Below are 25,931 nucleotides of genomic sequence, written 5' to 3'. Positions count from 1 at the left end.
TTGAGTTACAAATCCACAGTCTTTGAGCTACTCTTTCAGCTAGCTATCTACATGACCCGCCTGCTTGTCCCTTGTCTCACATCTCCCATCCATTTCAACATTCATGTCCATTTTGCTGCGCTTGTTCCGGATATCCTTCCAGCCCATACCCAAGCTGGCAAGAGTAGCCAGACATGCTATGCCTACCAAGAAGTAAAAGACATCGCGCAGACCCTCCGAGTACGCTCTTAGCACATTATCTAGTTCTCCAAGCGGGACGAGAGCTCGCACAGCACTGGCACTAGATCCAGCATCAACCGCCGCCTGGGGCGATATTGTAGGCGCGTAGCGTGTGATGGCGGAGCGAAGTGTCTGCGCGAAGATCGTGTTCGCGATGACGACAGCGATAGATGTACTGAGGTTCTGGAAAAAGACGACACTGGCCAAAGCGACCGGGTATTGGGCGGGAGATACGGCGTTCTGCACTGCAATGATGGCCTGAAAGCGTCAATGATGCGACCTTAACCTGTGCAGGACTTGGACTTACTATCTGCATGCCACATCCTCGGCCAGCGCCCAACAAGATCTGATAGCCGATCCAGACCGAGGCGCTCGTAGATGCTGTGAACGTTGACACAAGACCGTTGCCGATTGCGGTGATAATACCGCCGACGAGCGCCCAGGGAAGATAGTAGCCCATGCGGGATACTATGAACAATAAGCTACCGAAAGCATGAGTTTGATAGTGTGGAGACATACCTGCAGCACCCGTAGCGATAACGACAAGAAGTTGGCTCAAGATACTCGGCAGTACGTGTACACCGCTATCAGTCGGGCCATTGCCCTTCACGGCTTGGAAGTACGTCGGCATCCAAACACTCGCTGTCATCATACAAGTGATAATGCAGCTGGCGTACACGCAACTCGTCCAGACGATGCGCTGTCCAAGCAGCTTACCTGGAAGCATGGCTTGGTCGCCCATTCTTCTCTCCCAAAGTATCAAGAGGGCGGCGCATGTTGCAGCACCGCAAAATAGTCCGATGACGACAGGGGAGCTCCAAGCGTACTTTCCGCCACTACCCAGCTGGAGGGCGAGAAGCAGCATAACGGACGGAGGGACAAAGAGAGCAAAGCCGAGCAGATCGAGGTCGGGTATAATCTTGCGGACGAGAGACAGAGTTATGCGCGGCTTCGTCGTGCGTTCGGGAATGGGGACGAAAGCGATGATGGCGGCTGCCACTCCGCCGATGGGTAGGTTCATGTAAAAGCCTGCGTTCGCATCGCCGTCAGCTTCAGAAGACAAAAGCACAACGCAACAAGATGCATTACGTACACCAACGCCAGATCGCATGCTCAGTCAGAGCACCTCCGATGAGTGGACCTGCGACAATGCCCATTTGCGCAGCTATCATCTCGTCAGCATCCAACCATGCCGACTTCCATCGTACAGCATGCTTACTCCCTAGTACTATACCGGTGTACACTGTCGCGTACCATTAGCGTGAACCTTCTGACATCTATGGAGCTAAGAACATACCTGGACTTTTCTCCATAGGCACAGCCCCTGCTAAGATCGTCATGGCGCCGTTCACGATGCCAGACGCTCCTAAGCCGGCAACGACTCTTCCTGCGATAAGGACAGCCGAGGAGCTGGCGACACCGCAAAGTAGGGAACCGAGTTCGAACAAAGATACGAATGTGAGGAACACGATCTTGGTGTTGAAGTGTGTGTAGAGCTTGCCGGAAAGTGGTTGCAATGTTGCTCTGGTAGCGACATCAATAAGCAGTTCGACGTGGTTCACTCAGACTTGGAAGGGAAACAAAAAGTTGTTTGAAGAAGACGACGTACGAAGCGAGCGTAAAAGCACCAATGTACCCTAATTACAGGCATACAAAGTCAGTATACGTCTTACATCGCGGTTTCGCAGTTATACTTACAGCCTACATCTGGAAGCGAATGGAACTCGGATGTAATGCGCGGTATTGCCTAATACCGTTAGGATCGGATCATTATACCCGCGACACAAGCGATACATACAGTACCCATGATGGAGGTGTCGAGGCAGACGAGAAATGTTACTAGCGTCAGGCTACCGAGAAGGGTGAAGAGTTTTGGACCCTTGAGATATCGATCTGGTGGCGGCGTGTCGCGATAGCTGTCCATTTTGGCTGGCTGCAATCTAGGTATGTTCAGGTTCAAGTAGAATTTGTCTAGGTTGTTGTAGGTTTCGAGCGAAATGCAGTAAAATATTCGTGTGCAAAAGGCAAAAGAGCGATAAAGATGTGCGATAATCAGGTAAGAGGAAATTTGAACGCTATTCATAGCAGGAAGTCGCACGCTGACCTGGTTTGATGTTGGCGGGTTTCGGAAGTTGCGACGACGCAAAATCCGGACATAGCTCACAGATTGAATGCACTGGGCATCCAGAAGTCACTCGAAAAGTCCAGTGCCCCAAAATCACCAAACCCGCCACTCCATCCATCCGCTGTGTTACCCATGTCGTCATTGTGCTCCGTGGTTGGGAGTTTCCAGTTTGGTGCCATAGCCCTTAGCGTTTCCGCAGCCGCAGCAAAAAGAGTATCCTCACCCGTCTTGGCCTTGAATTCCATATTAGCCTGCTCAGCAATCTCGGCAAACCTCTCTAGACATTGCACGATGTCGAAGCTTGATTGGACGATGGGTGGTATCCAGTCTGGGATCCCTTTGAGGCTGGCGAATCTGTACAAGGTCTTGATACAATACGAGAACACGAGCATCGATGGAGCCGTCAGACCTATGACGCCGCCATTCCAAGCGTGTTCTCGACAGGCTTTACTGGTCTCTAGAAGCTCCATAAAGTACTCGATGCGCCTGGGCTCGAACGCTAGATGCGACACTGACAGCTCATCCGTAGGCTTTGTTAAGAGCGCAAGATCGTAGATGGCAACTTGGGCCGTTTGAGTGAGACCGATAATTAACCCTGGAGTACTTTGAGCGCTGGAAGAGGTGACGGAACAATGATCTTACAGTGCTGTAGAATTTCAATAGGAAGTGAACTTTTGAAGTTGTTAAGCGCCAATATCAGAGGGTCAATAGCCATCATAGCATGCCTTGCTGTATTGTGGTCATCCGAAGCTCTTCGTGATACTTCGGCGGCGCTGACAACAATCTTTGCCAGACGCGCAGCGGCGACCAGTATGACGTCTCCTTCACATTCTTTGTTCTTACTGAGGTGATCGCACGCATCTTCGATCTGCGACGACCAAAGCATCAGGTCATATTCGAAGATAACAGCAACACTTCTAGCGTCAGTTGAGCTACGATGAGGTTACTTGCAAACTTACTTGGCGCATAATATGAAAACAGATAGAAATGCTCTACTACCCTCGGTCTTCCGAACTTCCTTGTTATCAACACGAGGGCCTAGGCTTGGACATCCCGCGGGTTGCGTAGGCTTGTCGAGTCGGAGATCGCTAACCAGCGTTTTTGCAAGACCGCACATGGAGCCCAGGAACTGTTTCCCATGCGTGAAGTACGGTGACCTAACAGCATTAAAGATGGAAACACTACACATAATCTGCGTCCTTACCAAGCTATGCACATGATGACAGTCAAGAGCAAGTCAATGCTCCGTTCTCCCTGCACAATGATCCTGGAAGCCAGTTGTTCTCGTAAGTGCTTGCTCAACTGGCTTTGCTTCGTTATTGCTTTAGTGAGTATTGTGCGGATAGCATGGCAAAATAGCGGGTATTTGAGATGAAGCTCGTCTGTGGTAGCATTCTCCGACATGGGCATGAAGGGGAAATAGTATAGATAACTCGTCCGGAAGTCGTGCAACTGATCACTAGACAAGTACTTGTCGTTGTCAAGACCACCAGTCCCCTGGTGGGGAATTACGGAGGAGTCGGGTGTTAGCACGAGCTGATCATTGGGCGATGTCGTGAGGGGTGCTGTGCGCTGTGTTCGAAGCAAAGAGACGACTTCATCGAGTTTGTCCTCCAATTTTGACCTCTTCGGCGCTTGGTTTGATCTGGGTGCCCTCCTGCGCACAGCTGATGAAGCTCTGCACTCTTTACCTAGGCGGTGACATCTTTGCGTTCAAGTTAGCCCGAGTGCGCGGAAGGTAGCGATTTGGACCTACATCAACCTAAAAGCATGCAAACTAGGTGACCTAACGTCGATGTAGGCTCCAGGGTGTTCGGCTTTTTCTTAGGTTGACGTGCATCCCAGAGTGTGATTGCTCCATAGTGAGCGTATTGATCAAAGGGATGGCGCACCTGTCGCAAACACCGCCGTCGCGTAACATACATCGGCATTTCGCTTTAACGCAGTTGCCACATGCCTGACCATATGGCGCAGGGGTCTTGCCTACTGCGTCCGTTTCCATGATAGGATTTCGTCTGTATTCCAGGTACTCGATCTGTATGCGAAAAAGACGAGCATGATGGGGTTGGCTGTGCACGCGCAGCGCGCGAAAGGACGGGATTCGGAGCGGAATGACCGAAATTAGGCAACCAAGTGGACCCGATTTCCCGTTTCGTTCCCCCAAACAAGGGGGACCGTTCGCCGTTACGACACGTCACAACAAAGGTGAGTAGGCATCTCTGACTCCAAATGCGAACTGGCTGGTTTCGCGAAGTAAAGAAATAATCATTTGAATAGGGTATGTGTCCGAACTCCAAAGTTCCTAACGCCGCAGATCATCCCGCCCCTTACGTCTTCACCTTCGCCTTGCCCTTCCTTAGCCTGTCGAACTCTTGGATGAGTTCCACAGCTCTCAGGTCAGCCTCGGATTTCCGGCCCATCCACTCAGTCTCTCCCCGTTTTGCCGCCTTGATGCGCTTTCTCGTGCCGCCTTTCGCCAAGTACTTCATACTCTTCACGATGCCATCTCCAGGGTATGCTATAATCCCAAGGGTTGCTGCGCCAGTCTTCGTGATCAATCCGGACATTCCCTTGCCGAAGCCCTTTGCATACCCGATCGCACCCTCTTTCTTCCCACCCTCATACGTCTGACGGAAGGGATCCGAGAGGCCGTCGGCAAAGCCATGGATGAAGGTCTTGCCACCGACTTGGAAGCCAGAAAGAGCGCCAGTGACCTCCCCATGGTCTTTAACTTCTTCACCATACAACCTTGGCACGTTGCGAAAACCTTCCGTGGCAGCGAGAGGGAGGTCGACGATGGTACCCTTATAGAATGCACCTACAAATCTACCAAAGCCTTTGGCAAAGCGACCTGCGGCAGCTGCGCCGCTTGAACCCGGCTTTCCTGAAGACGCTGAGGCTCCTGAGAATGTAGCAGGGTGTTTAGGCTCAACGAAGGGATCCACAACCATGCCCTTCATTGCCATACCCATGTCTCCGACAATGCCAACACACGCCGAAGTTGTACTTGTTATGGGGTCCCAGCGTTGATTGGTGATGATGAAAGGATCGGTTTCGTGGTTTTCGAGATCGGTGGGATCGATGGAACCATTCTCGATGAGTATCTGTGCCGCTAATTTGGAAAGAAGGATGGATTCTTTCTTGACCTTCCACGATGCCACCTGTGTAGGTAGCAGTGCGCATCGCATAGTCTCGAGAGGCAGATTGGTGTGGAAAGATTGTACTGCTGCCTCGACGCCTCGCTCGTTCGCCATCTGCGAAGATAATCCCCGTGCGGCCTGCTTTGCCTCGCGCGTGAGACAGAAGTGGATAGCCGCTGTAAGGTTTTCGGCTGTCAGAAGTTTGTGGGGAATAGGCTGTGGACCGGCTCCCGCTGCTGCTATCATCTCTCCCCAGAACGGCTGGTCTCCAAAGAACGGAACGACAACAGTAGGACATGCATTACGTAGTCCGCACGCAGCCGTACCTGCACCGCCGTGATGTACAACCGCTGCAACATGCTGAAACAGCCACTCGTGTGGACAGTCGCCGATGAACAGAACGTCCTTGTTGTCGTTTGGTAAGTCGCCCCCAAGGTTACTCCATCCTCTAGAGATGATCGCCCGGATACCCAGGGCGCGCACAGTTTCCAGGATGCTTGATGTCACCTTTGCAGGATCGTCGAGGACGATGCTCCCGAAGCCGATGTAGACCGGTGGGAGCCCATCTCTCAGGAACTGATCAATTTCCGGAGGCGGCGTGTACGGCGTTGGTTCGAGGAAGAAGAAACCGCAAACATCGATATGCGCTGCCCAATCAGGTGGCTTCGGAACCAAAGCCGGAGACCAGCAGTACGTAAAAGGCACTTTGAGTACAGAAGCAAGTACAGGTCCGACTGATAGCGGCACCTCTTCAAGGTCCAAGGAATGTCTAAAACCATTGATGACATCACCCAGACCCTGCCACGTTAGAAATTCGACGACGCCATACGATGCATAGTTGATGAGGGCGGTCGAGATTTCGTCGCTCTTGAAGTTGGCCAACGGATGCGGAAAGGCTCGGGTGCTGCTCCAAGGCATGGTAAACATGAGATGGAGTGGAATGCCCAGAGCTTGGGCACAGTGTACATGCGCGAAACTAGGCGGATTGGCGATGATTGCGTCTGCCACAAATGGCTGTTGAGTTTTGAGGTCCGGTTCGATACATGACTGCCAGCAGCCATAGAGCATCTCGGCGATCATTTCCCTTTTCTTTTGGATATCGCCTTCGCGAAGACTCTTCATGGACGGTATCAACCCTGGGTTCTTGACCATGTAGGCCACTGCTGCATGTTAACAAGGTACGTACGGACCTTTACAGCATAACATACTGAGCTCTTTAGGATCCCCGCCAATAGGATAAAACTCTAGATTTGACTCCTTTACGAAGCCTTCGAACGTGTTGTGTGTCGCTATGCGGACACGGTGGCCGTACTTTTGCAACTCTTGTCCGAGGGCAATGAACGGTTGTACATCGCCTCGACTTCCTACGACTTGGATGACAATGTTCAGACGGATACTCCATAGTCGGCTAACAGTGAATCTTCGGCTTAGTTCTGGTTCATCTTTGTCATGCTTCGGTACAAGCTTGACGAGTGTTTTGGTCAGTCGCGAGTTCAAGTCAATGTCGATGCGACCATCATCTGCCCCCAGTCAGCCTAGTTACAGATAATAAGACGGGTTGCGCTTACTCGTCACTCCAGTATCTCCTGGCTGTGGTATTGAGCCCGTCAGCTCTTCCGCAGTGTACGGCGGTGGTGCGCCGAAATGATATACGTCATCGTCGCGTTCAGAGTCTACTGGTATCGGCGCTTGGGTGCTATCTGGTCTTGCTTTCATGATGAAGGGCAATTGAGTGAAGTGAAAAGTATTGCTTCTGACCAACTCAATTTTTGGCAGCCGGCGACTTTTATCATCACGGTTTTACTACGCAATACGCAGATTACGCAAATACGATATACGAAGACCCGTCTCCGGCTAGTGTGGAATCTCGGATCTTCCCGCAAGTCTAGCCTGTTCCATGATTCTAGCGCTCCAAGACGCGTCACGCCGGGCTGAGCCCGGAATCGGCCTCACATGAGACCAAGAGAGAACTGGGGAAAACTACCTGTATTGTTTAGACAAGTAACGGGGTCCTATACAAAATGTAGCTCACATGCATGAAGCAGCACTTACACCAGCTCAATCAGATTCGTCAACCTCTGCATGCGCAATCGCCCACCACCCTCGAACGATGCTCTTCTCGGCTGCGACGCCTGTCAATGGCTTCCTACCCATCTCGAATTGATGGCGTTTGAGTTCGTTCACAACAAGCGCCAGCTTCGCCAGCCACATATCTGAAGGCTGACCCTCGAAGTGCGGACCAATAAATTCACATGCAAACTGTTGCGCAAGATCGAGCTTCTTTTCTTCAGGCCAGGGGTCCATTAAGCCATTGCGTGCAAGGCCTTGGGACACCAGCATCGTCAGTCCATGTAGCAATGGGAAGAGTCGAGCATTTTCCAAGTCGGCAGCTTCTTCTACATCTTCCCACTGAACCAATGGGTTGTTGACACCCAAGCAGCAGTTGGCTTCCCACAGTAGTATGTTGATCGCCAGGCTTGTCTTCCTCTCGATCGCGTTGTGAGCGTCCCAGAGTAGGAAACAAAATCGAATGAGCGGAAAAGCCATGGGTTGAGGACTGGCACCGCGAGAAGCCGTAATCGCGTCATGAAACGGCGAGAAATAATCGCCGGCGCTTGCTGCATCTTGCAAAGCTTTCTGCAGGATGTCGTCTCCGTCGCTCGTGTAGCATTTCTTGAAGAAGTGTAGGGTGTCATGACGCTCGACATCAGGATCGGTGTTTGCGACGCTATCGCGTAGCTGTTCGACGAAGGCGTTGAGTTTGTCCCGGTGGTCTGGTATAGCAGAGCTAATGTCGCCGAGTATTGACAGCGCTCTCTGCTCGCTGTCGAGGTTTGTAATCGGAACCTGACATTCTGGGCATTCGGCACCCTTGATTTCAATGCTGGGTATGTCAGGCCAAGTGCTCTTCAATTCGACGTCGCCACCGTTAAGAATGATCGAGAGACAACGGTAGCCAAATATATGCCCACAGGCTCGTAATGCGGCCGGCGCGTGATCTGGACCGAAAGCTCTGTTACAAAGGAAGCACGTTGGTGATACTTGCAGGTATCTGCTAACGTTACCAGCCATGGCCGATTTCGATCTGCAGGTGAGTTGTGGGCTGGCGGTCAGCGAGGGTAGAAAACGTGCTAAGAGAGGTTCTTCGCGACTGGGTGTATCCATGCAACTTTGTGAATTTTTGTTGCTTGATCTACCCTGTGAATGAGCAGTCACAAGAACGCGTTGTGCCTGCGCAAACGATTCGACGAAGAATTGCCAACGATGCATTCTTGATCACCCTGCGCATCTCGACAATGGCTATCTTCAGCTGGGTCTTGGAGCGCATGTCGGAGCATCGGGAAAACACGCAGGTGGCACCGATCTCAGCCACCGCCACCTAGGCAGTCTTGTCCCCGACTGCTGCGAAGTAATATTCGGAGGAGAACGATAATGAATTTGTCAGGAAAGTATGCTCTCCAGCAGAGCTGCAAAAGGATTCATTCACCGCGGTATAGCCGATGTTCAGGCGCGGAGAGTATACCCAGGTACCGCCGCACTGGCGTCGGAAGGAAATGCGCCTAGGAACGGGTGTTTCGACGATTGTCAGATACGGCCTTGGCGATCTTGGGCTTTCAGATGCCCCAGCATCTCGACTCGACACTAAATGCGCATCAGAAGGCCGAACGTTCTCATTGCCTGAGCTTGCCTTTGTATTCATGGCGGACCTGACTGTGATCTTGTGGAGTCTGCTGCGGGCATAGCCCGAGACGTCAGTGGGTGAAGCATGCATTCGAACGACCCGTGGACTGCCCTGAAAAGAAACAGGTGTAGGCAGCAGTATGGGCTGAACGTGATTACTCTTCTTCGTTTGACGCGATATCTTGGGAGTTTCGACAGGCGTGTTCACGAGGCTAGTCTCAATTCAGCCTAGATACAGCCAATTTGTTCCTTCCCGTCTTCACCCTAGCTTACAACGACTTTACCACCTCCTCATGTGTCAGGTACACTGTGGCGCCTCGAGAATTCTTCCGCCCACTCATCGATGCCTAGGTATCGATATCACTGCGACAATTACAGCCACCGCAGTCCCCTTTTTGACGAGCATGGCGATCTTCTGTTTCTCAAGTTTATCCCATTGGTGGTCTTTTTCTCCACAGCCAGCCAAGCATTCTGGACGATGCTGTCAAACGGTAGCGCCGACTTGTATATTGTTTCCTTCCTTCAGTTGGCTTCCAGGAACTCTTCCGAGGCTCCAGCGCTAATGCAGTCATTGAGGGCCGTCGGCTTTTGGGACTTCCCCAGGTATGCACCCCAGGTTTGCGATACATTTCCGGCCTTCGAGCCACAACCACATACTGGCTCACGAGACCGCTATACATGAATGTCTTTGGTGGATTATGAATGCTTCTTGAAACGTCTTGGAGGCCAAGACAAAAGTCATATATTCGCGGAGAAACTCCACATCTGGTATGCTAAAGATGGTTCCGCGATTCACAGTATTAAAGGGGAACCGAGTTGACGATCATGGAGCCTGTACAGATCTCAGCAATCTAAAACATCTGGTATAAAGATACCATTAGACACCATCAGCTATCGTCACCTCCAACACCTTCTTTCATCAGATCAGAGTAGATCTCTATTCACTCTTTTACATTCTTTCTTCCACCTTCAGTCTCATCACATCTTCCAAACACACCAAGATGCGCTTCTTCGAGATCGCCACAGTGGCCATGACCGCTGCCTCTACGGCGTACGGTGCACCTATGGAAAAGCGCGCTGCAGCTGTCGATGAGCTTGTTGGATTCGCCCAAGGCACCACCGGAGGAGGCAGCGGGGCTGGAACCACTGTCGCCTCCTGTGCTGAGCTCACAGCGGCAGCTAAGGCCGGCGGTGTGATCAAGATCAAGGGCATGCTCACTGGATGTGGCATCATCCGTGTCGGTACTGCAGGCACTTCCATTCTCGGTGTTGGCAAGGACGCCGGCCTGACAGACAGTGGCCTCCAGGTCTTCAAGACGTCCAACATCATCATCAGAAACCTCAAACTCTACCGTGCGCCAAAGGGAAAGGATCTCATCGACATCGAGGCCTCAACCAATGTCTGGGTTGATCACAACGACTTCTCTAGCGTGGGTGTGACTGGCAATAAGGACACATACGATGGCCTGCTTGACGCCAAGTCTGGATCCGATATGCTTACCTTCTCCTGGAACAAGTTCCACGACCACGTGAGTCTCCATAACACCTTTACACTTATTTAAAACTCAATACTAACGCCTATCAGTGGAAGGGCTCGCTTGTCGGTCACTCTGACAACAATGCCTCCAAGGACAAGGGCAAACTCCACGTGACCTACCATCACAACTCTTTCACCGGCATCAACTCGCGTCTGCCCTCGATCCGCTTTGGTACCGGCCACATCTACAGCTCTTGCTACTCAGGTGGTATCTCTGGTGTCAACTCGCGCATGGGCGCTCAAGTCTTGGTTGAAGCCAACTCCTTCACCAACGTCGACAAGGCTGTTGTCACCAACTTGGACTCTGACGAGGAGGGCTTTGCTGTTGAGAAGGACAACATCTTCACCAACAGTCCTACACAAATCACGCAGAAGGGCTCATTTGCGCCGAGCTACAAGTACACTGTGGACCCAGCGGCCAGTGTTTGCGCTATTGTGCAGAAGAGCGCCGGTGTAGGTGTCGTCACTTTCTAGGTCCTCATGAAGAATGAGGAGATACAGCCTTAGTGATACATACTGGCTGGCCAGAGGGAGGAGCGCTGAAGGAGTTGCGAGTTTCGGTCTTGTGCATAGCTTTATTCGTGTATATAGTTACATTCCATTAATTAAACAGTTGGTCTTGAACATGTTTCATCGTTAGATATGAGCATCAAGAGAAGCTCACGCAACGGTATGCATGTGACGATTGATTCTAGTATTGATGTCTGGGTATAGTTGATTCTCTTGTGGTGCGCTCCAATTTCTTCTTTCCCAGTTGTTCTAGCATGCATCTTGCATTCATCCTAGATTACCCAGGGAACACCCATACGATCGACATGAGCGTGGCAATAACGCCCACGATGACCAACACTTCGGGTCCAGCCTTGATGCCAACAGGCAACCCCTCAGTGGTAAATTGCGCCACAATCCCCTGTGTGAAGTTCTTCTCCGCCTCTGCTAGTGCGATCTCTGTCCAGTTCCCGCATCGGTTGTTCAAATCCGCATCGGCCGTAAGCGCAGGTAGCTTCGCGATGGCAGCATCCATCATGCGCGCGCTGGTCAGCGTTCCGACATTAGCCTTTTGCATAACGACTGTACGGTAGGAGCCGTTGGCGCCCACTGTCGACATGTTGGCTGTGCGTTCGTAGTCGAGACATAGATCGGCTTGCGAGGGTGTGGCGGAGACTTGGCGAACTTCAAGTTTGGTATTGAGTAGGCCGCCGGGGACGATAGGAACAGCATTGGGGCCTGCAGCCGCCAGATGGAAGACCGAGAGGGCGAGGAAGAGACTTGTGAGGAGCGAAGAGTGCATGATGTCGTTGTCGATGTTTTCGTGAGCGGATTCCTCGGGAGTGGGACAGCAAGTAAAAGAAGTAAAGAATTATTAGGTGAAGAGTATTTTGGTGACCGGCACGCCTCAAGAAGTGAATGAATGGACGAACGAAAAGGAAAGAAAGATCGTTGGTGGTGAGGCTTGGTACCACTGCCTGAGGTATACCAGAAGCTCGGGATAGGAAAGAAGGCGACAAGGGAAGCAAAAGAAATCAGGCCACTTTACCGTGATATATGAGGCCGCAAAAACGATGATGGCTGTCGTTCATACCGCGCTGCGACGTGGATTGCCGGATAAGGGGTGGTTATGAGGCTCATGGTGTGTCAGGTCACACGGAGGCTCTTAAGCGCCCCTAGACAGGCGCTAGGGTGCCTCGTGGTATTCAATGGATCGCGCCGGCTCGCCGTCATTAGCATAAGCACCAGTGGTCATTAGCGGAGCTTTAGAGCGTGGCTGCGATGAAATAGTTAGTCGCGATGGAGACTGTGGCGGTAAGATGGGTTGCGGCGTGATGATGGAATGATTGGGGAGCGGCGTTAGTGCGGATGATCGTCATCCGCGCACGGGTATTTTATGCATTAGGGTCTAGCGACAGCCCCAGAAATCTCCTTCTTTGGCGTCCTCAGTCTGATATGTGACAGCCGCTGTCATTGTGCGAAACGGCGATTACTTGATCAGAGCCACTGTCCCCTTTCAGGCCGCGCGACGCGGCATATCGACGCTCCTACTCGATGGCTCAGCGAATTAGTACTATCACGACACGAACGCGTCGAAGACCCCTGCGTCGTCCAGACTGAATGTCCCCGACATGAGCATGTCCCAGTCTTCTGTGAACTCCGGTGAGAACTGGAAGTCGAATTCTTCCATGCCGTTGCCCTCCATGCCGGCAGCACCAGGACGCGGCTCCTCACAACCAGCCAATGCTTCCAGAATCGGTATACAAACCTGAGCAGCGTCTTCTGCGGCTCCCACCAGTAATGCAGGCAAATCTGAGTTGTCTACATGATGACTTTCCGCGTCAATCCAAGCACCGACGAGCCGTAAAAGAACGTAGCCCTTCATACCAGTTTCACCGGCTTCCATACAGCGGAGGTACCAATTGGCAGCGTCATCGACAATATTATTTAGTGATGATGGCAATGCGTCAAGATCACCTTCGTCTTCCTGTATTCGCATCCGCAGTTCAGCAGCCAGGAATGTCGACCCGTGGAAAGTATACATTCGGAAGAACCCCGCTGTGCACATGCACATACGGACAAAGTCGGTCTCGCTCGGACGACGTGAGCTCTCGCTTGTGTTCGGACAAGCCATACTCCAGATCTTGAGCGAGGAGTCGACAGTAGCTTTCCTCGAATAGGCATAGACCGGATTTTTGAGTGCGGAAGCGAAGAATGGAAGATGTAAGCAGGTAACGTAGCGCTGCATTATGAACTCTACAGCTTGAAGAGTAAACTGTGAGGGGGACGAGCTGGTATGTGAGGTGTATGCATGTAGGGTGCGACGCAAGAGCTTATGTGCAGCTCTCAGATCCGAATCGATACGAAGCGTCTCCTCATATGTCCCGCTCGAGTTGACGTCGTTCAAAAATCGGAGTACCGCAAGTCGAGCCGGAAGGCTCTTGCGCAGAGCTATAGCAATGGACGTATGCGTATACATATGGTCTGCTCTTGCAATAGGGTCTGCTTCCAAGAGTTGCTCATCGTCCAAATTGCTTGGTGGCGCTGTATTGAAGTCGTCCGATGAGATGAATGGCGGACCACCCGATCCCATGCTCATTTGAAGCGACAACTCCAGGATTGTATTCCATATCCGGCGGCGCATCTCAGTCTCAAGAGCCGTCGTACTCGGAAGCTGCGACGGGTCCTTGTGCAACCCAACGTATACCGCTGCTCGATACACCGCGCCCGCTGAGATCCACACAAGCTCAGAGCCAACGTCGACAAGCTCTCGTGCGATCAGGAGGAGGATGCTGATCTGTAGATATTGGATACCGAGCTTTGATTTGAACAAGGGTGATGACAGCCAGGTCTGGGCCTCAAAGACCCATCTCACCGCGTCGGCTCGCATGCACACTTTGTCGTCGTATATCATGGCTCCAATCGCCAAGACCAACTTCAACATCATTACAAATGCCATGTTAGATTCCGATTTGCCTTTCCACATGTTATCGTATGTATGTTGGAAGCTGGGAACATGCAGCACGCGGTAAAGAGTCTCCATGGTTCGAAGATATGCAGCGACGAGGTCATCGCAAACATGCTTCGGAGGAAGGTCTCGTGTTGGAGGCGTAGGCCACGTTGGGGAGCGTTGCGATTTGATGATCCGGGCTAAGGGCTTTGCTCGGTGCATACTGGTGATTACGTTGGGCGTTCCGCTATGTAAAAAGGGCTCAATTGTTTCGATGATATCACGGAATATCACCTAAAGATGGGTGTACAAAGTCAGTGTTTGTCTTACATGCAGTTCGTACATCGGCAATTACTCACGAATCCATTCATCCAATGGCTCTGTCCGAAAACTCGGTTTTTGTGTGCAATGCCTCGAGAGACAGCTGTACCGCTAGGCATCCGGGTGTCTTGGAGGACATTCACTGTACAGGCAAAGCTGCTGACAGTTTGTACAGTGTGCGTCGACACAGGAGTCGACGAAGATGGCGAGAGAGTAGTAGTGCTTTCAGCTCGCGATAACCTGTCTTCCAACTCGGCGATACGTGCTCTCATAGCATCAAGTTCGAAAGGACTTCGGTCGGTGCTGGTATTGGGCGCTTTGACGGATGAGCTTGAGGGTATGCTAGGTATGCTCCTGGAAGTCGGGCCTCCGATGTACGGTTGGATGGGTGTGAAAGGCGATGTGGCAGGCCTTTTATCCGGCACTCTAGTTTCGTAGACACAAGTGCCAGTCTTGCTTTTCAGACAGTTACTGCATGGCGTTTCTCGATTGCAGCGTAGCTTGCGCTTGCGGCATAGTGTGCAAGAGCTGAATGTGGTTAGCCTCTATCCTCATACAAGGAAAACATAAACTGGTCTGCAGACTACAGCAAGGTGAAAACGAGCAAAGTGGGCGACCTGACGTCGATGTAGGCTCCACGGTGTTCAGCTATTTTCTAGGTTGACCGGATGAACTCACATAGTAAGCCTCTTGCGTCTGCGGCTGAAGTCGGTCATTGTGCGTGTCGATTTCTTGTTCGGTAAATGGAAGTTAGATCTACGGCCCGGAGGGAGTCGGTGTAAGTATTATAACAGCGGACCGGGGATAAGTTTTCGGTTATAGCTGGATTGTTTATCTAGTGGCGCGCCTAGAATGCCCATGTACCTTACCCCAAATACGCCAAAAAAAACGCCTTTTCGGGGTATTGACCAATAAGATTGCAAGAATATCTCCGCCCCGACTTTGCTGGAAACCTCCCTCTCATGACGAGATGACAAGCAACAATATTGTATATATACACCGTCAGGACGAGTGTGGTAGCCCTCATCAGCTTCTCGACCTTCCTAGAGCCACAGAACTCTAATTCAAGCCCCTCCGATACAAAGTCAGGATGTCCACACCAACAGCTCAACCCAACGCCGTTGCCGGTACCAGCACCCCTTCCATTCCCTCCTACGATGTTGAGAAAGCATCGATCGAATCAGCCCACGATGACGGTCAAGCAACCGTTGACGCTGAGATCGCCGCTTTAGGCCCTGCTCCTGACGGTGGTTTAACAGCTTGGTTGAACGCTCTAGGCGGCTTCTGCATCTTCTTTTGCTGCCTCGGCTTTACCTCCTGCTTCGGCGTCCTACAACAATACTACTCTACCCATCAACTGAGAGACCACAGCATGGACCAGATTGCGTGGATAGGCAGCCTCACAAGTTTCATCCAGTTTGCTGGGGGTGTTGTCGGGGGACCGATGTTTGATCGCTTTGGTGTTTGGGTGCGTATTTTCTACTGGCGTGAAACTGATCTCGTACTGACTTAAACGAATAGATGATGCGGCCTGCGACACTTACATACGTCCTTGGCCTCATGATGCTGTCCTTATGTAGCGAGTACTACCAGTTCTTCCTCGCGCAGTCTGTCCTTATGGGTTCCAGCGTAGTCTTCCTTCAGACACCTGCCTTTGCAGTAATGGGACATTACTTCGACAAGCGACGCGCTGCCGCCCTCGGTATCGTGGTATCAGGGTCCTCCATCGGCGGTGTCATCTTTCCAATCGTCCTGTCCAAACTTCTGAACGACTCGTCTCTGTCCTTTGGCTGGTGCATCCGTATCATCGCTTTCATCATGCTTCCTTTCATGATATTTGCTTGCTTCGTCATCAAACCGCGCATACCACCCCGCAAGACAACAGTCTTCCTTGGCGAAGCATGGAAGATGAAGCGATACGTGCTGCTCGTTGCAGGACTGTTCTTCATGATGATGGGCATGTGGATACCGGTATTCTACCTCCCAGTCTATGCTGTCAGCCGAGGCATGAAGCCTTTGCTCGCATCGTACCTCCTCGCCATGATCAACGGGTCCTCCACGTTTGGTCGTATCATTCCGGGAATCCTCGCGGATAAGCTGGGCGGCATGAACATGTTCAGTTTTGCCGGCATTGGCACCGCCATCGTGGTGTTCTGCATCAACGAGCCAACGACTAACGCTGGTATTATTGTCTACTCGGTCATGTTCGGTTTTGTATCGGGTACCATCATATCGGCTGGTTCAGCAGCCATTTCTAAGTGTACAAAGGTAAGTTGACTTTACGAAATGCATGAGACATACGCTGACTTCGTCTTTTCACCATTTTAGGACCCGAGGAATCTTGGCACGTACATGGGTATGGGTATGGGTGTTGCAGCATTCGCTGTTCTCGTCGGCCCTCCAATCAACGGCGCGTTCATCGATCGATACGGCGGGTTCAAAGAAGTGTCGATTTTCAGTGGCGTGATGAGTTTGATGGGTGGGCTTATTGCACTGTCTGCTAAATTCGCCACCACGGAAGGTATCTTGGGGAATGTTTGAAAGGGTGTGGCGAGGGATCTGTCTGTGGAAGGCGAAGAGGATTGTTAGCCTAGATGTAGGGGCCTCAGCTTGAAGGGAAGTAATTAGGTGGTCATAGATTGAATTGATTGTCATGTCAGAGGGTATGAAACATTGAACCCGTTACGCCAGATAACCGTAATGAAAACCTGTACATCATCAGCGGCAGCCGATCCCCACATATAAGACGTCTTGGTAGCCATTCTCTTCCGATCTGCCCTCGCGACGCCACATGCGCTCGTCCCAACAGGCGCGTAAGCGTATACAGATGCGCGGTCGTCTCGGGTGCGTGAAGCCTTGTATGCGCGTAGCCTATCTGGCTCGTCTATGCCGGGATGGGCTCGTAGGTGTTGTGGGCTTGGCGGTTGGAGAAGAGGTAGTAGATGATCATGCCGACGACGGGGAAGAGGAAGACTACGAGGGCCCAGAGCACCTTGTTCGGGACGGGACGGTTGGACTTGAAGATCTCGACTACAGCACATGTTAGCTTTGATCGACGCGCGGCAACCGTGCTGTAAAGAGCGTTGCGGGTACTTACTCCACGCGATAATGTCGAGGACGAGGACGATGAATCCAATGATACCGCCACCGGTGCCAGCTTGCCAGGGCTTAGCTGACTGCGCCGTAATGGGAGCTGCCTCGGCGAGCATGAACATGGACAGCTGGAGGAGCAGTGAGAGCACGAAGTTCATCATGATGGCGGTGATGGGTGATGTTAGGCTGAAGTGGGCAAGATGAAGCGTGAATGGGTGCAGTGAGAGAGAGAAGACGAGTGTTGCGTTGTTGACGGCTGCTGCCTTGTATATGAAAGCGGCGGGGCGGAGCTCGAGCTGTTTGATATCCGCACGGACCTACGTCACTGGAAATCCCACTGTCACGCGACACGCTTCCAAGGTACACATGCATCATGCCGCAGGAGAGACGGTATATCACTGTTCTTAACACACGCAGCGCGTCTGTACCCGTGCTTACTCCCCGCATTCTCGTCGCCCTCCAAATAAGCAAAGATAAGGTTCGAGAGACGCGTGAGTGGCGCGTTGGCCTCAGCCACACAGCCAGTCTCTGCCCGATCGATCACGCCGCAGAAGGGAATAGACATACGACAATGGGAGATAGAACGGCAGCCGTCCTGTTCAGGTTAAAATAACCTATGATATATCTGATTGGCAGGCTAAGTTCTATGTCTACCCGCAGGCTTCCAGAATTGGGTCGATAGCCTTGACAGGAGGACGGCTTCGATACAATCACACAAAAGTCTCTCTTCGCAGCACAGCCCCTCGACATTACCCATTCTCTCTTGCCGAGGGTACCCTCCACTGTGGCGAACTTACTGAAAAGCGCAGAGAGCATCTTCCATGCGCTCTTCATTCTTCTCCCATCCTCCCACACCTGTTGACTCTGGTAGACATGATATATTTCCGGGCTTCTTCACCAGGGAGAAGATCACACCTCAGCCAACGAGAGCTTGCGTCAGAAGCCTCTCCTGCCCACTCAGGTAGTTGCGTTTTTCCAACCAACGAAGTTTCCCCTTGGCCCTTTTCGAACTCAATTTCACCTGAGCCCCCTTCAAGGCGCTGGGTACGTCCTTCGCTATCTTGCCTACATCTTCGACGTGCTTGACGACACTCTTGCCCACCTTGCCTGTTGTAGCCTTGAACCCATCCTTGCAGACGGTCTCGATGACCTGTATAGTTGATCGGCGACGGGTTCTTGGCTCGACACCGAAGAAGGGATAGGGATCGAATGCTACGTATTTTGGCGGCGGATCGTGGTTGGTTACGTCGTCGAATTGATGCAGAGATGTTTGAGGTCGACATGGAGCGCCGTGCTCAAGCGCTGCCGCTGCCGCTGAAGAAGCGAGTGGGAGGCTGGTAGTGCGCTCATGTAAGCCGTAAAGCATGAATGGTCCAGGTCGATGCAGCGCAAGGTTGTTCTCGCTCGCAGTAGCGCTTGGGAGATAAAACCCAAACCGCCGTGCATCACTGACACCACTGCTATGAGCTGACCTTCTCCGCGGCCCAGACTCAAGCACCGCTGTATGTATTTCGGGTATATCTGCGATAGCTGCGAGGGTTCGGGCTTGAGGCGAAGGCTGAATGGAAGGAGACTCGGGAGAGGAAAGAAGGGCCGTATCGGGCGAAATGGGACCTGGCGGTAGGGTTGTCGCGTCTTGTAATGTCATCGCGTGAAGCTCATCTCGTAAGGCATCCACTCTCGCATGTCTTCCAATGCTACTAGCAGATGAAGGCAGCTGGGAGCTCTCATTGAACGGCCACATTGAGGTTGCCCACCTGCTGTTGATGTTGGGCGAAGCGGGAGAAGCAGCTCATGAAGAGGCTGCATGGAGGAGGGATGAAGAGGAAAGCATTGCGGGGTGTCGCGCCATGGTTATGCATGTTGTAATTGCGATAGCCGGCTCCAGCAGTAGAGTTGGCTCGCAGTGGTTGATGCAGAGTGGTTCTGGTCCGCTAAGTCGTAGTGTCCGGCTTGTATCCTGCGCGTCGCATCGAGACTGTCGACGGTGCTCTAGATCTCGAATGCTCTCCGGAGGGTGCCGTCCGGTCTGGTCTGCTCGTACACGGCGGGTGCGCGCGTGTGTGTACGATGGGCGAGAGATGGTGTTGGAACCAAATGACGACAGCTCCAGCTACCTCGGTCCTCTTGGCAAAAACCACGCCCTCGAACCGACCTGAAGCGTTACCCTCTCACCAACACGACACAAGACAGTACAGTCATCATCCTTTTCCCAACTGATTGAAGGCCTAGGTACCTTGATGTGCTTCCTGCAACGCTGTTAGCATCGAAACGAGCGGCGCAGGCTGACGGACGCGCCACTTTCTCGTGCAACGTATGTACCATCGCATAATGCATTCAGCATGCTCTGACGACTGTGCAGACAAATTGCAGGCCATGTAGAACTTGGCAGTATGCATCTTCACATGATCGGTAGTCCTCTTCGCCTTGAACACCGCGGCGCGCGCTTCACTATACATGCCGAGGAAAGGATATTGCTGGCTCAATGAATTGGCTCGCAGGAACCTGGAAACTATGACAGATGCTAGAAATCCTTACAAGAGAGACCTTGATGGTGCTGGTGCTGATAACTGAGCTGATGCGTATCCCTATGGCTCCTGCTGCTGACAGCAAAACATGTCAGCAGCTCATGAGACGACACGAGACGACATGAGAATAGGCACATCTAATCATCGTACGATCAAACGGAAATAGTATTGCGGCAGAAGTAGCCAAGGACGCCCTAGTGCTCAGTGCGGCCGGATATGTTGCTCTCTGGTAGATGAGCCACCGCTGTCCATAGTGTATGAATTACGGCACCCAGCAGCCTGTTTTAACTCTGCAGGTACCCCTTACCGCGTGTTGGTTTGGGAAGCAGGTAATAACCGTGCAGTACATCTGGTCTCGCGTCCTTGCGGCACAGCATATGGCGACACTTGGAATGCATGGCGCTTGTTCGAGAAGGAGCGAATTGTTCGCGCAACGCCCGATGCTGCAACACTCTCGTAAAGGACTACAACGGTCGGCGATCTATGTGCGCAGTTGAGGAACCTTCAAAAGGACTGATTCAAAGAGAAGCCTGGTAGTAGATCAGCCTCGCGGCGTTGGCATGGACCTAGTGTTCGGATACACGGACCACCACCGGGATTAAATCAGCCGCCAACAACGGCCGCACCGCAGCACGCAAGAGTAGGATGATAATATCCGCCCATCTTATCGACAAATTGCGTTACACAGGACGATGTCGTAAACTCTCGTACATAGGGCCTTCGGCAGGCTGGCCGTCCTATCCAATCAACCCCGATCCTGGCTTATCATTCAGGCCAAAGCGACTATACCCCTTTGATCCTGTCTCTTATCAGCCACCAAGACCCTGAGAGTCTACATCACCCTTTAGTACAAGCGCGACCGTGGCTTACGGGTCCTTGGCCCTTTGAGACATCCAGTCCGGCGCGTTTGATTTCCTCGCATTCCTTCGCGGCACCGAATCTCAGGCCAAATACAGCCACCCAAGCCAGAAGCTCCACATTGTAAGCTCGGCTCCATCACTATGGGATTTGGAACGCCCTGCTTATCGCTGCCAAGACGGGCCATGTTCGACGTTGGGGGCACAGCAGCTTCGCATGTGTGGGCGTCAAAGGCGAGCAGGGGCTCAACGGCGCATCAATCTCGGTCCCTGGAAATTGGCGGAATGGCGTGAAAGAACAGGTGGGAAGATATATCAGCCTGGAGAGCCCCTGCCCATCCCGTCTTTGCTTTCCAGAATACCCCAGAGGTTCCAGTCCGGGTCGATATACCGACATGTCTTCAATCATGGAGCCACCACCCACCGTAAGTATCCCCAGCTAGGACGGCAACCTGCCATGCAGCATGAATAACAATTTTGTAGCCCGAATTCGATCCGGCGAAGCCCAATGGCGGCAATCCAGATGTCGAGAATGTCAACCTTCAGTACACAGGCCTGGAGTTCCACTACATCTATCTCATGATTATGGCTTTCCTTGTATTCCTCATCATACCTGGAATCGGCTTCCTCTACTCTGGTCTTTCTCGTCGCAAGTCGGCCCTCTCCATGTTATTCCAGTCTTTTGCAGTCATGGGAGTTGTTACCTTCCAGTGGATGTTCTGGGGCTACACGCTCGCGTATTCTCGCACTGCCAGTCCGTTTATTGGCAACATGGATAACTTTGGCCTCAAGAACGTCATGTCTGCGCCATCTCCCGGTTCATCGTTCTTGCCCGAGATAGTCTTTTGCCTGTATCAGATGCTCTTCTGTGCATGCACTGTGCAGCTCGTCGTCGGTGGATCATTTGAACGCGGTCGCATCCTACCTTCAATGGTCTTTGCCTTCTGCTGGGCGACTATCGTGTACTGCCCCATCGCATGCTGGACATGGAACGCGTAAGTCTCGCGATTATGATCATCGAACTGAGCTAATTGGATCATAGGAACGGATGGTTATTCAACCTTCCTTCACTTGACTTCGCCGGTGGGGGTCCCGTCCACATCGCGTCCGGTTGGTCCGCCCTCGCATACGCTTTCGTCCTCGGCAAGCGTCTACACAAAGGTGACAAAATTCACGGAAAGGCTCACAACCCCACACTGGTCTTCATAGGCACTGTCTTCATCTGGTTTGGGTGGTTCGGCTTCAACGGAGGTAGTGCTCTCAATGGCACAGTCCGCTCTATGCTGGCGGCGTTCAACACCAACACCGCCGCTAGTTTTGGCGTGCTTGGTTGGACATCGGTTGAGTACGTCCGTACCAAGGGTCACTTTTCCGTCGTCGGTGCTTGCTCTGGAGCCATCGCTGGTCTTGTTGGTATCACTCCCGCTGCAGGTTATGTTTCTGTGTGGATTGCTGCCCTGATCGGCTTTCTCACTGCGGCCATCTGTTCTCTTTGCCAGAACGTCGACAAGTGGATCAAGATCGACGAGGGCATGGATGTCTTCAAGCTCCACGGAATCGGTGGCATGGTTGGTTCATTCCTCACCGGCATCTTCGGCCAAGCCTGGATCTACGACCTTGACGGCATGGGTCCCTACGACGGCCTCGGTGGCATGGACGGTGTGGGTGTTCAGATCGGCCGCCAATTGGCCGAGATCGTTGCCATCGCCTCCTACTCTTTCGTCGTCTCCTGCATTCTTCTGTACATCCTGAAGTTTATCCCTGGCATGCATCTTCGTGTCACCTCTGAGGCTGAGATGATGGGTCTGGACTACGACCAGTTTGGTGGTGAGCAGATTGGCGACTGGAGTATAATGGACCAGAACCACTACGAGGCGAATGTCAGCAGCTCAAGCAGCCAGAATGTGCCTACATCTGTTCCTGCGGCAGCGGTCGGAAAGCAATCGTAAGAGTTAGTGGTGAGCGCCTAGTACTAGGTGTTGGCGCAGCGCGGGCAGCGCTGCAGTTGGCTGTTAAAATTGCATAACAACTCCAAAACGAAGGCTCTTCAACTGGCCATCATCACACGGTGTAGACAGAGACTTTATCAAATCCATAGATTTATCACTGATAGGTATATTAATCATCTTTCATTCCCTAGCCTCAACTATACGTACTGTACGAGAATCCTTGCGAAGTACAGGGGGAGAAGCTGCGACGACTGCAGAACCTTGTATTGACCCATCTGAAAGCGTCGCTCGTGTTCAGCGGGCTTAGATGTGTTAACAACCTTTCTCGAAACGGTTCGCAAGCGGTAGCTCTCAAATTCATCATGCATCGGTCGTTACGTTAGTTCCGAATAACTCGTTGATGCTACGTGGTAGCGGCGGTAACCTTGGAGGAAACAGATCATAAACTGTATCTTCATCTGATGAATCATCATTTGACCCAAAGACGGTCTCTCGACTTCTGGCGGCAGGTCGGTGTCCGACGAAGGGCGCTCCGCTCAGAGGTGAAGTCATTAGAGACACCGAACGTGTATGAGAGGGTCGAAGAGCCGCGCCGAAATTTGGCTGTAACGCACTTCTCAGCGTGTGCGACAACATAACTTCGGACTGTCCGGTCGAGCTCGTGGTCTCTGGAAGTGGCAGGCGCATCCGATGTCCACGGCCACATATGAGCGAGCTGACTGATATAGGAGCTCTTGGTGTTATGTGAGGAGATACCGAGGATGACGACATAGACGTTGAGCAGCTGCGCTTTGATGATGAAGAGCTGAGATCCGTACTTGAGGAAACCTTAATCGGCATTGTGACATGTAGAGACGCATGCTTTGTCGTGTCCAATTTACTGACATTGAAGCATCCATTGCCGGTAGCAATCATATCGTCAGAAAGTCTCAGTACCACCAACTGCGCACGTCGCAGCTTTAGAGACTGCGCAACGTCATGTCGAAATGGGAGGAGTTCCTCAGCGCTGAAGTCGCCCGTGTGCCGAGTGAGTCCGGCGAAGAAGTCTATCATGAACTTTTCGATTTTCGTGTGGGTGCCAACATGGTCCTCCAAATATATGAAGGGTTCGTGTTCTAGGGGTATTTGGGCGTGAGCGTTCAGTAGCTCAAGGTAGAATGCGCGATAAGTATCTACAAGCTTGTTTTGTAATCGCACATCGTCGAGCATGTCTGCGAGATGCCACGCCTTCGCCAGTTTAAGCATCGTATCGCAGCCACCTGTGAGCTGCTTTAAAGGGTTCTTTGCACTTGGTCGCAGTCGCCGTAAAAGACTGCTGCTGCCCAGGTAATCCAAGATGATCTCAAAGACATCGGCGTCGGTATTCATAATTCTGCATCCCTGTACGAGACGCGCGCGCAGTACTGGACATGCCTTCAGGGCCGAGCCAGGGATATGGACAAAGCGCGCATAGGGTGGTGTACCCACTCGAACTTGGATATTGTTGGTATCCGGAGCTCTAATGCGCACCTTCGCCGGAGAAGCATAGACAGTGGTAATATCTGCACTTGAGGAGCTCGTAGAGGACCGTCCGTTATAGGAAGACCGATCACCGAGTGTCGCCTGAAGCGACGTGAGCATTGTCGAGATTCAATTAGGGGTTCTGTTCGGGTTGAAAGCGTGGGATAGCAGGAGTTGAATATTGAGGCGGGTAGATGGTGCCACCAATTTCTAATGTTTGTTGAAAGCTGGAGAAGTGAATGAGAAAGTGGTGCAGCATTAATACACATGACCTGTATATGAGGTCCCATGGGCAGGCCTGTCAATACGACTTGAGAGGTTCAGGATACGCGATTCCTCTGGTTCAGTGGTGAGCGAACCAAGGTACATGCTTCGTTTCATTATCTACACATCTTGCTTTATTTCAAGCTGTGTTTGACGTTGGGCATCGGGAGAAGCTCACATATGTTGAACACATCCTTTCAAGAATAACTCAACATGGTGTACATGAAGCCGCATAGTCTCCGTACTCATGGAAGCCATATAATACGGGTGCCTGCAGATGTTGCGAACGCCGAGGATGGGTGTAAACAACACCTTGTGAGAGTAGCACCGCAAACTTCATCCGCTGTGTAATGCTGGCATCTGGGTTGGCCGATCGAACGAACGTTCGCGAAGATCCATTGCACGGCGAGCATGGTGTCGTGGGAGCCACAGTAGAATACTGCTGCGTGACCTATGAGCAGCTCGAAGTTACCAACAGCGATTGCTGGATCCCAATTGGGAAGCTCCTCGGAATGCACGGTCCATTTGCGTTGGTAAAGAAGGCGCTGCTACGGATACGCAGACGTAACTGTTGTGCGAAGGGGTGCACTCTTGATCTGCAAAGATTCAGTGGTGATGGAGGCTGATGCCCAGGTGTAGAAGGGGGCAAAGGGAGCCGGCACGCCAGGATCAGGGGACGAATGTGCACGGCCCATCGCTAGTCGGCCCGATGCCAAATGCAAACCTCGCGTCATTGCCCCTACATCTCAACCACGCGCAACAGTTACTCGCGCCTCATGTTTGCATCCAAGATCGCCGGGTCGTCATTGCGGTCCGCGTGCTACGCATCTCGGTTTCCGGCGGTTTCTACCTTTCGTCCTGCTGTATCACAACTCCGTCACCTTTCCAAAAACCGCGTACATCGTGACCAGCAAAGGAATGATGCCCAAAAGCCTACACACGAGCAACCAACTGTCTTGGTAGACGTATCACCAACCATCGATCATACTGCCGAAAACGCAACACCTGAAAGTCCTAGGAGGGTTAGGTATCTGCGCCCCGCACTATGGGCTCTTTCGGTATCCTGCGGCATATTCTACGGTCTCGCCTATCTAGAGGCCAAGAGGGAGCTCAAAACAAAGCCGACATCTAGTGGAGGGTGGTTTCAGGCACCGCAATGGAACACAACACAACGCGGACCTCCAACCCCAACTGAAGTCATAACTGGAGCGTGGACCGGTCTCGATCCCATTTCGCGAGTCACGTACGGACTTATCGGGGCCAATAGCGGTGTTCATC

At 52.2% G+C, this 25,931-nt stretch overlaps 9 protein-coding genes across 9 annotated transcripts; 3 read left to right on the top strand and 6 right to left on the bottom strand.

Moving 5' to 3' along the window:
• Positions 1 to 39: 39 nt before the first annotated feature.
• J4E84_005320 (uncharacterized protein) lies at positions 40 to 2,143 on the bottom strand (the record flags this gene model as incomplete). Its single annotated transcript, XM_049387917.1, has 9 exons — positions 40 to 477; positions 527 to 687; positions 739 to 1,269; positions 1,313 to 1,384; positions 1,439 to 1,462; positions 1,517 to 1,743; positions 1,829 to 1,856; positions 1,918 to 1,966; positions 2,018 to 2,143. The coding sequence occupies 9 exons, from the start codon at positions 2,141 to 2,143 to the stop codon at positions 40 to 42; spliced, it is 1,656 nt and encodes a 551-aa protein (XP_049244157.1).
• A 2,528-nt stretch (positions 2,144 to 4,671) lies between these two features.
• J4E84_005319 (uncharacterized protein) lies at positions 4,672 to 7,200 on the bottom strand (the record flags this gene model as incomplete). Its single annotated transcript, XM_049387916.1, has 3 exons — positions 4,672 to 6,644; positions 6,693 to 7,004; positions 7,053 to 7,200. The coding sequence occupies 3 exons, from the start codon at positions 7,198 to 7,200 to the stop codon at positions 4,672 to 4,674; spliced, it is 2,433 nt and encodes an 810-aa protein (XP_049244156.1).
• Positions 7,201 to 7,542: 342 nt separating this feature from the next.
• On the bottom strand, positions 7,543 to 8,556 carry J4E84_005318 (uncharacterized protein; the record flags this gene model as incomplete). Its single annotated transcript, XM_049387915.1, has 2 exons — positions 7,543 to 8,483; positions 8,550 to 8,556. 2 exons carry the CDS (start codon positions 8,554 to 8,556, stop codon positions 7,543 to 7,545), a joined length of 948 nt encoding a protein of 315 aa, XP_049244155.1.
• A 1,610-nt stretch (positions 8,557 to 10,166) lies between these two features.
• J4E84_005317 (uncharacterized protein) lies at positions 10,167 to 11,176 on the top strand (the record flags this gene model as incomplete). Its single annotated transcript, XM_049387914.1, has 2 exons — positions 10,167 to 10,694; positions 10,751 to 11,176. The coding sequence occupies 2 exons, from the start codon at positions 10,167 to 10,169 to the stop codon at positions 11,174 to 11,176; spliced, it is 954 nt and encodes a 317-aa protein (XP_049244154.1).
• A 313-nt stretch (positions 11,177 to 11,489) lies between these two features.
• On the bottom strand, positions 11,490 to 11,993 carry J4E84_005316 (uncharacterized protein; the record flags this gene model as incomplete). Its single annotated transcript, XM_049387913.1, has 1 exon — positions 11,490 to 11,993. The coding sequence occupies one exon, from the start codon at positions 11,991 to 11,993 to the stop codon at positions 11,490 to 11,492; it is 504 nt and encodes a 167-aa protein (XP_049244153.1).
• A 774-nt stretch (positions 11,994 to 12,767) lies between these two features.
• J4E84_005315 (uncharacterized protein) lies at positions 12,768 to 14,177 on the bottom strand (the record flags this gene model as incomplete). Its single annotated transcript, XM_049387912.1, has 1 exon — positions 12,768 to 14,177. The coding sequence occupies one exon, from the start codon at positions 14,175 to 14,177 to the stop codon at positions 12,768 to 12,770; it is 1,410 nt and encodes a 469-aa protein (XP_049244152.1).
• A 1,375-nt stretch (positions 14,178 to 15,552) lies between these two features.
• On the top strand, positions 15,553 to 17,003 carry J4E84_005314 (uncharacterized protein; the record flags this gene model as incomplete). Its single annotated transcript, XM_049387911.1, has 3 exons — positions 15,553 to 15,930; positions 15,984 to 16,730; positions 16,791 to 17,003. 3 exons carry the CDS (start codon positions 15,553 to 15,555, stop codon positions 17,001 to 17,003), a joined length of 1,338 nt encoding a protein of 445 aa, XP_049244151.1.
• A 343-nt stretch (positions 17,004 to 17,346) lies between these two features.
• J4E84_005313 (uncharacterized protein) lies at positions 17,347 to 17,716 on the bottom strand (the record flags this gene model as incomplete). The annotated part of the gene is made up of 2 exons (XM_049387910.1): positions 17,347 to 17,492; positions 17,560 to 17,716. The coding sequence occupies 2 exons, from the start codon at positions 17,714 to 17,716 to the stop codon at positions 17,347 to 17,349; spliced, it is 303 nt and encodes a 100-aa protein (XP_049244150.1).
• A 3,631-nt stretch (positions 17,717 to 21,347) lies between these two features.
• Positions 21,348 to 22,889, top strand: J4E84_005312 (uncharacterized protein; the record flags this gene model as incomplete). Its single annotated transcript, XM_049387909.1, has 3 exons — positions 21,348 to 21,365; positions 21,424 to 21,935; positions 21,983 to 22,889. The coding sequence occupies 3 exons, from the start codon at positions 21,348 to 21,350 to the stop codon at positions 22,887 to 22,889; spliced, it is 1,437 nt and encodes a 478-aa protein (XP_049244149.1).
• Positions 22,890 to 25,931: the final 3,042 nt, after the last annotated feature.

The sequence above is a fragment of the Alternaria hordeiaustralica genome (assembly GCF_023758085.1).
Source record: "Alternaria hordeiaustralica strain BMP 2776 chromosome Unknown scaffold_9, whole genome shotgun sequence".
NCBI classification, from domain to species: domain Eukaryota; kingdom Fungi; phylum Ascomycota; class Dothideomycetes; order Pleosporales; family Pleosporaceae; genus Alternaria; species Alternaria hordeiaustralica.
Note: the sequence above shows the minus strand (reverse complement) of the source record. Positions and strands in the feature narration are given on the sequence as shown.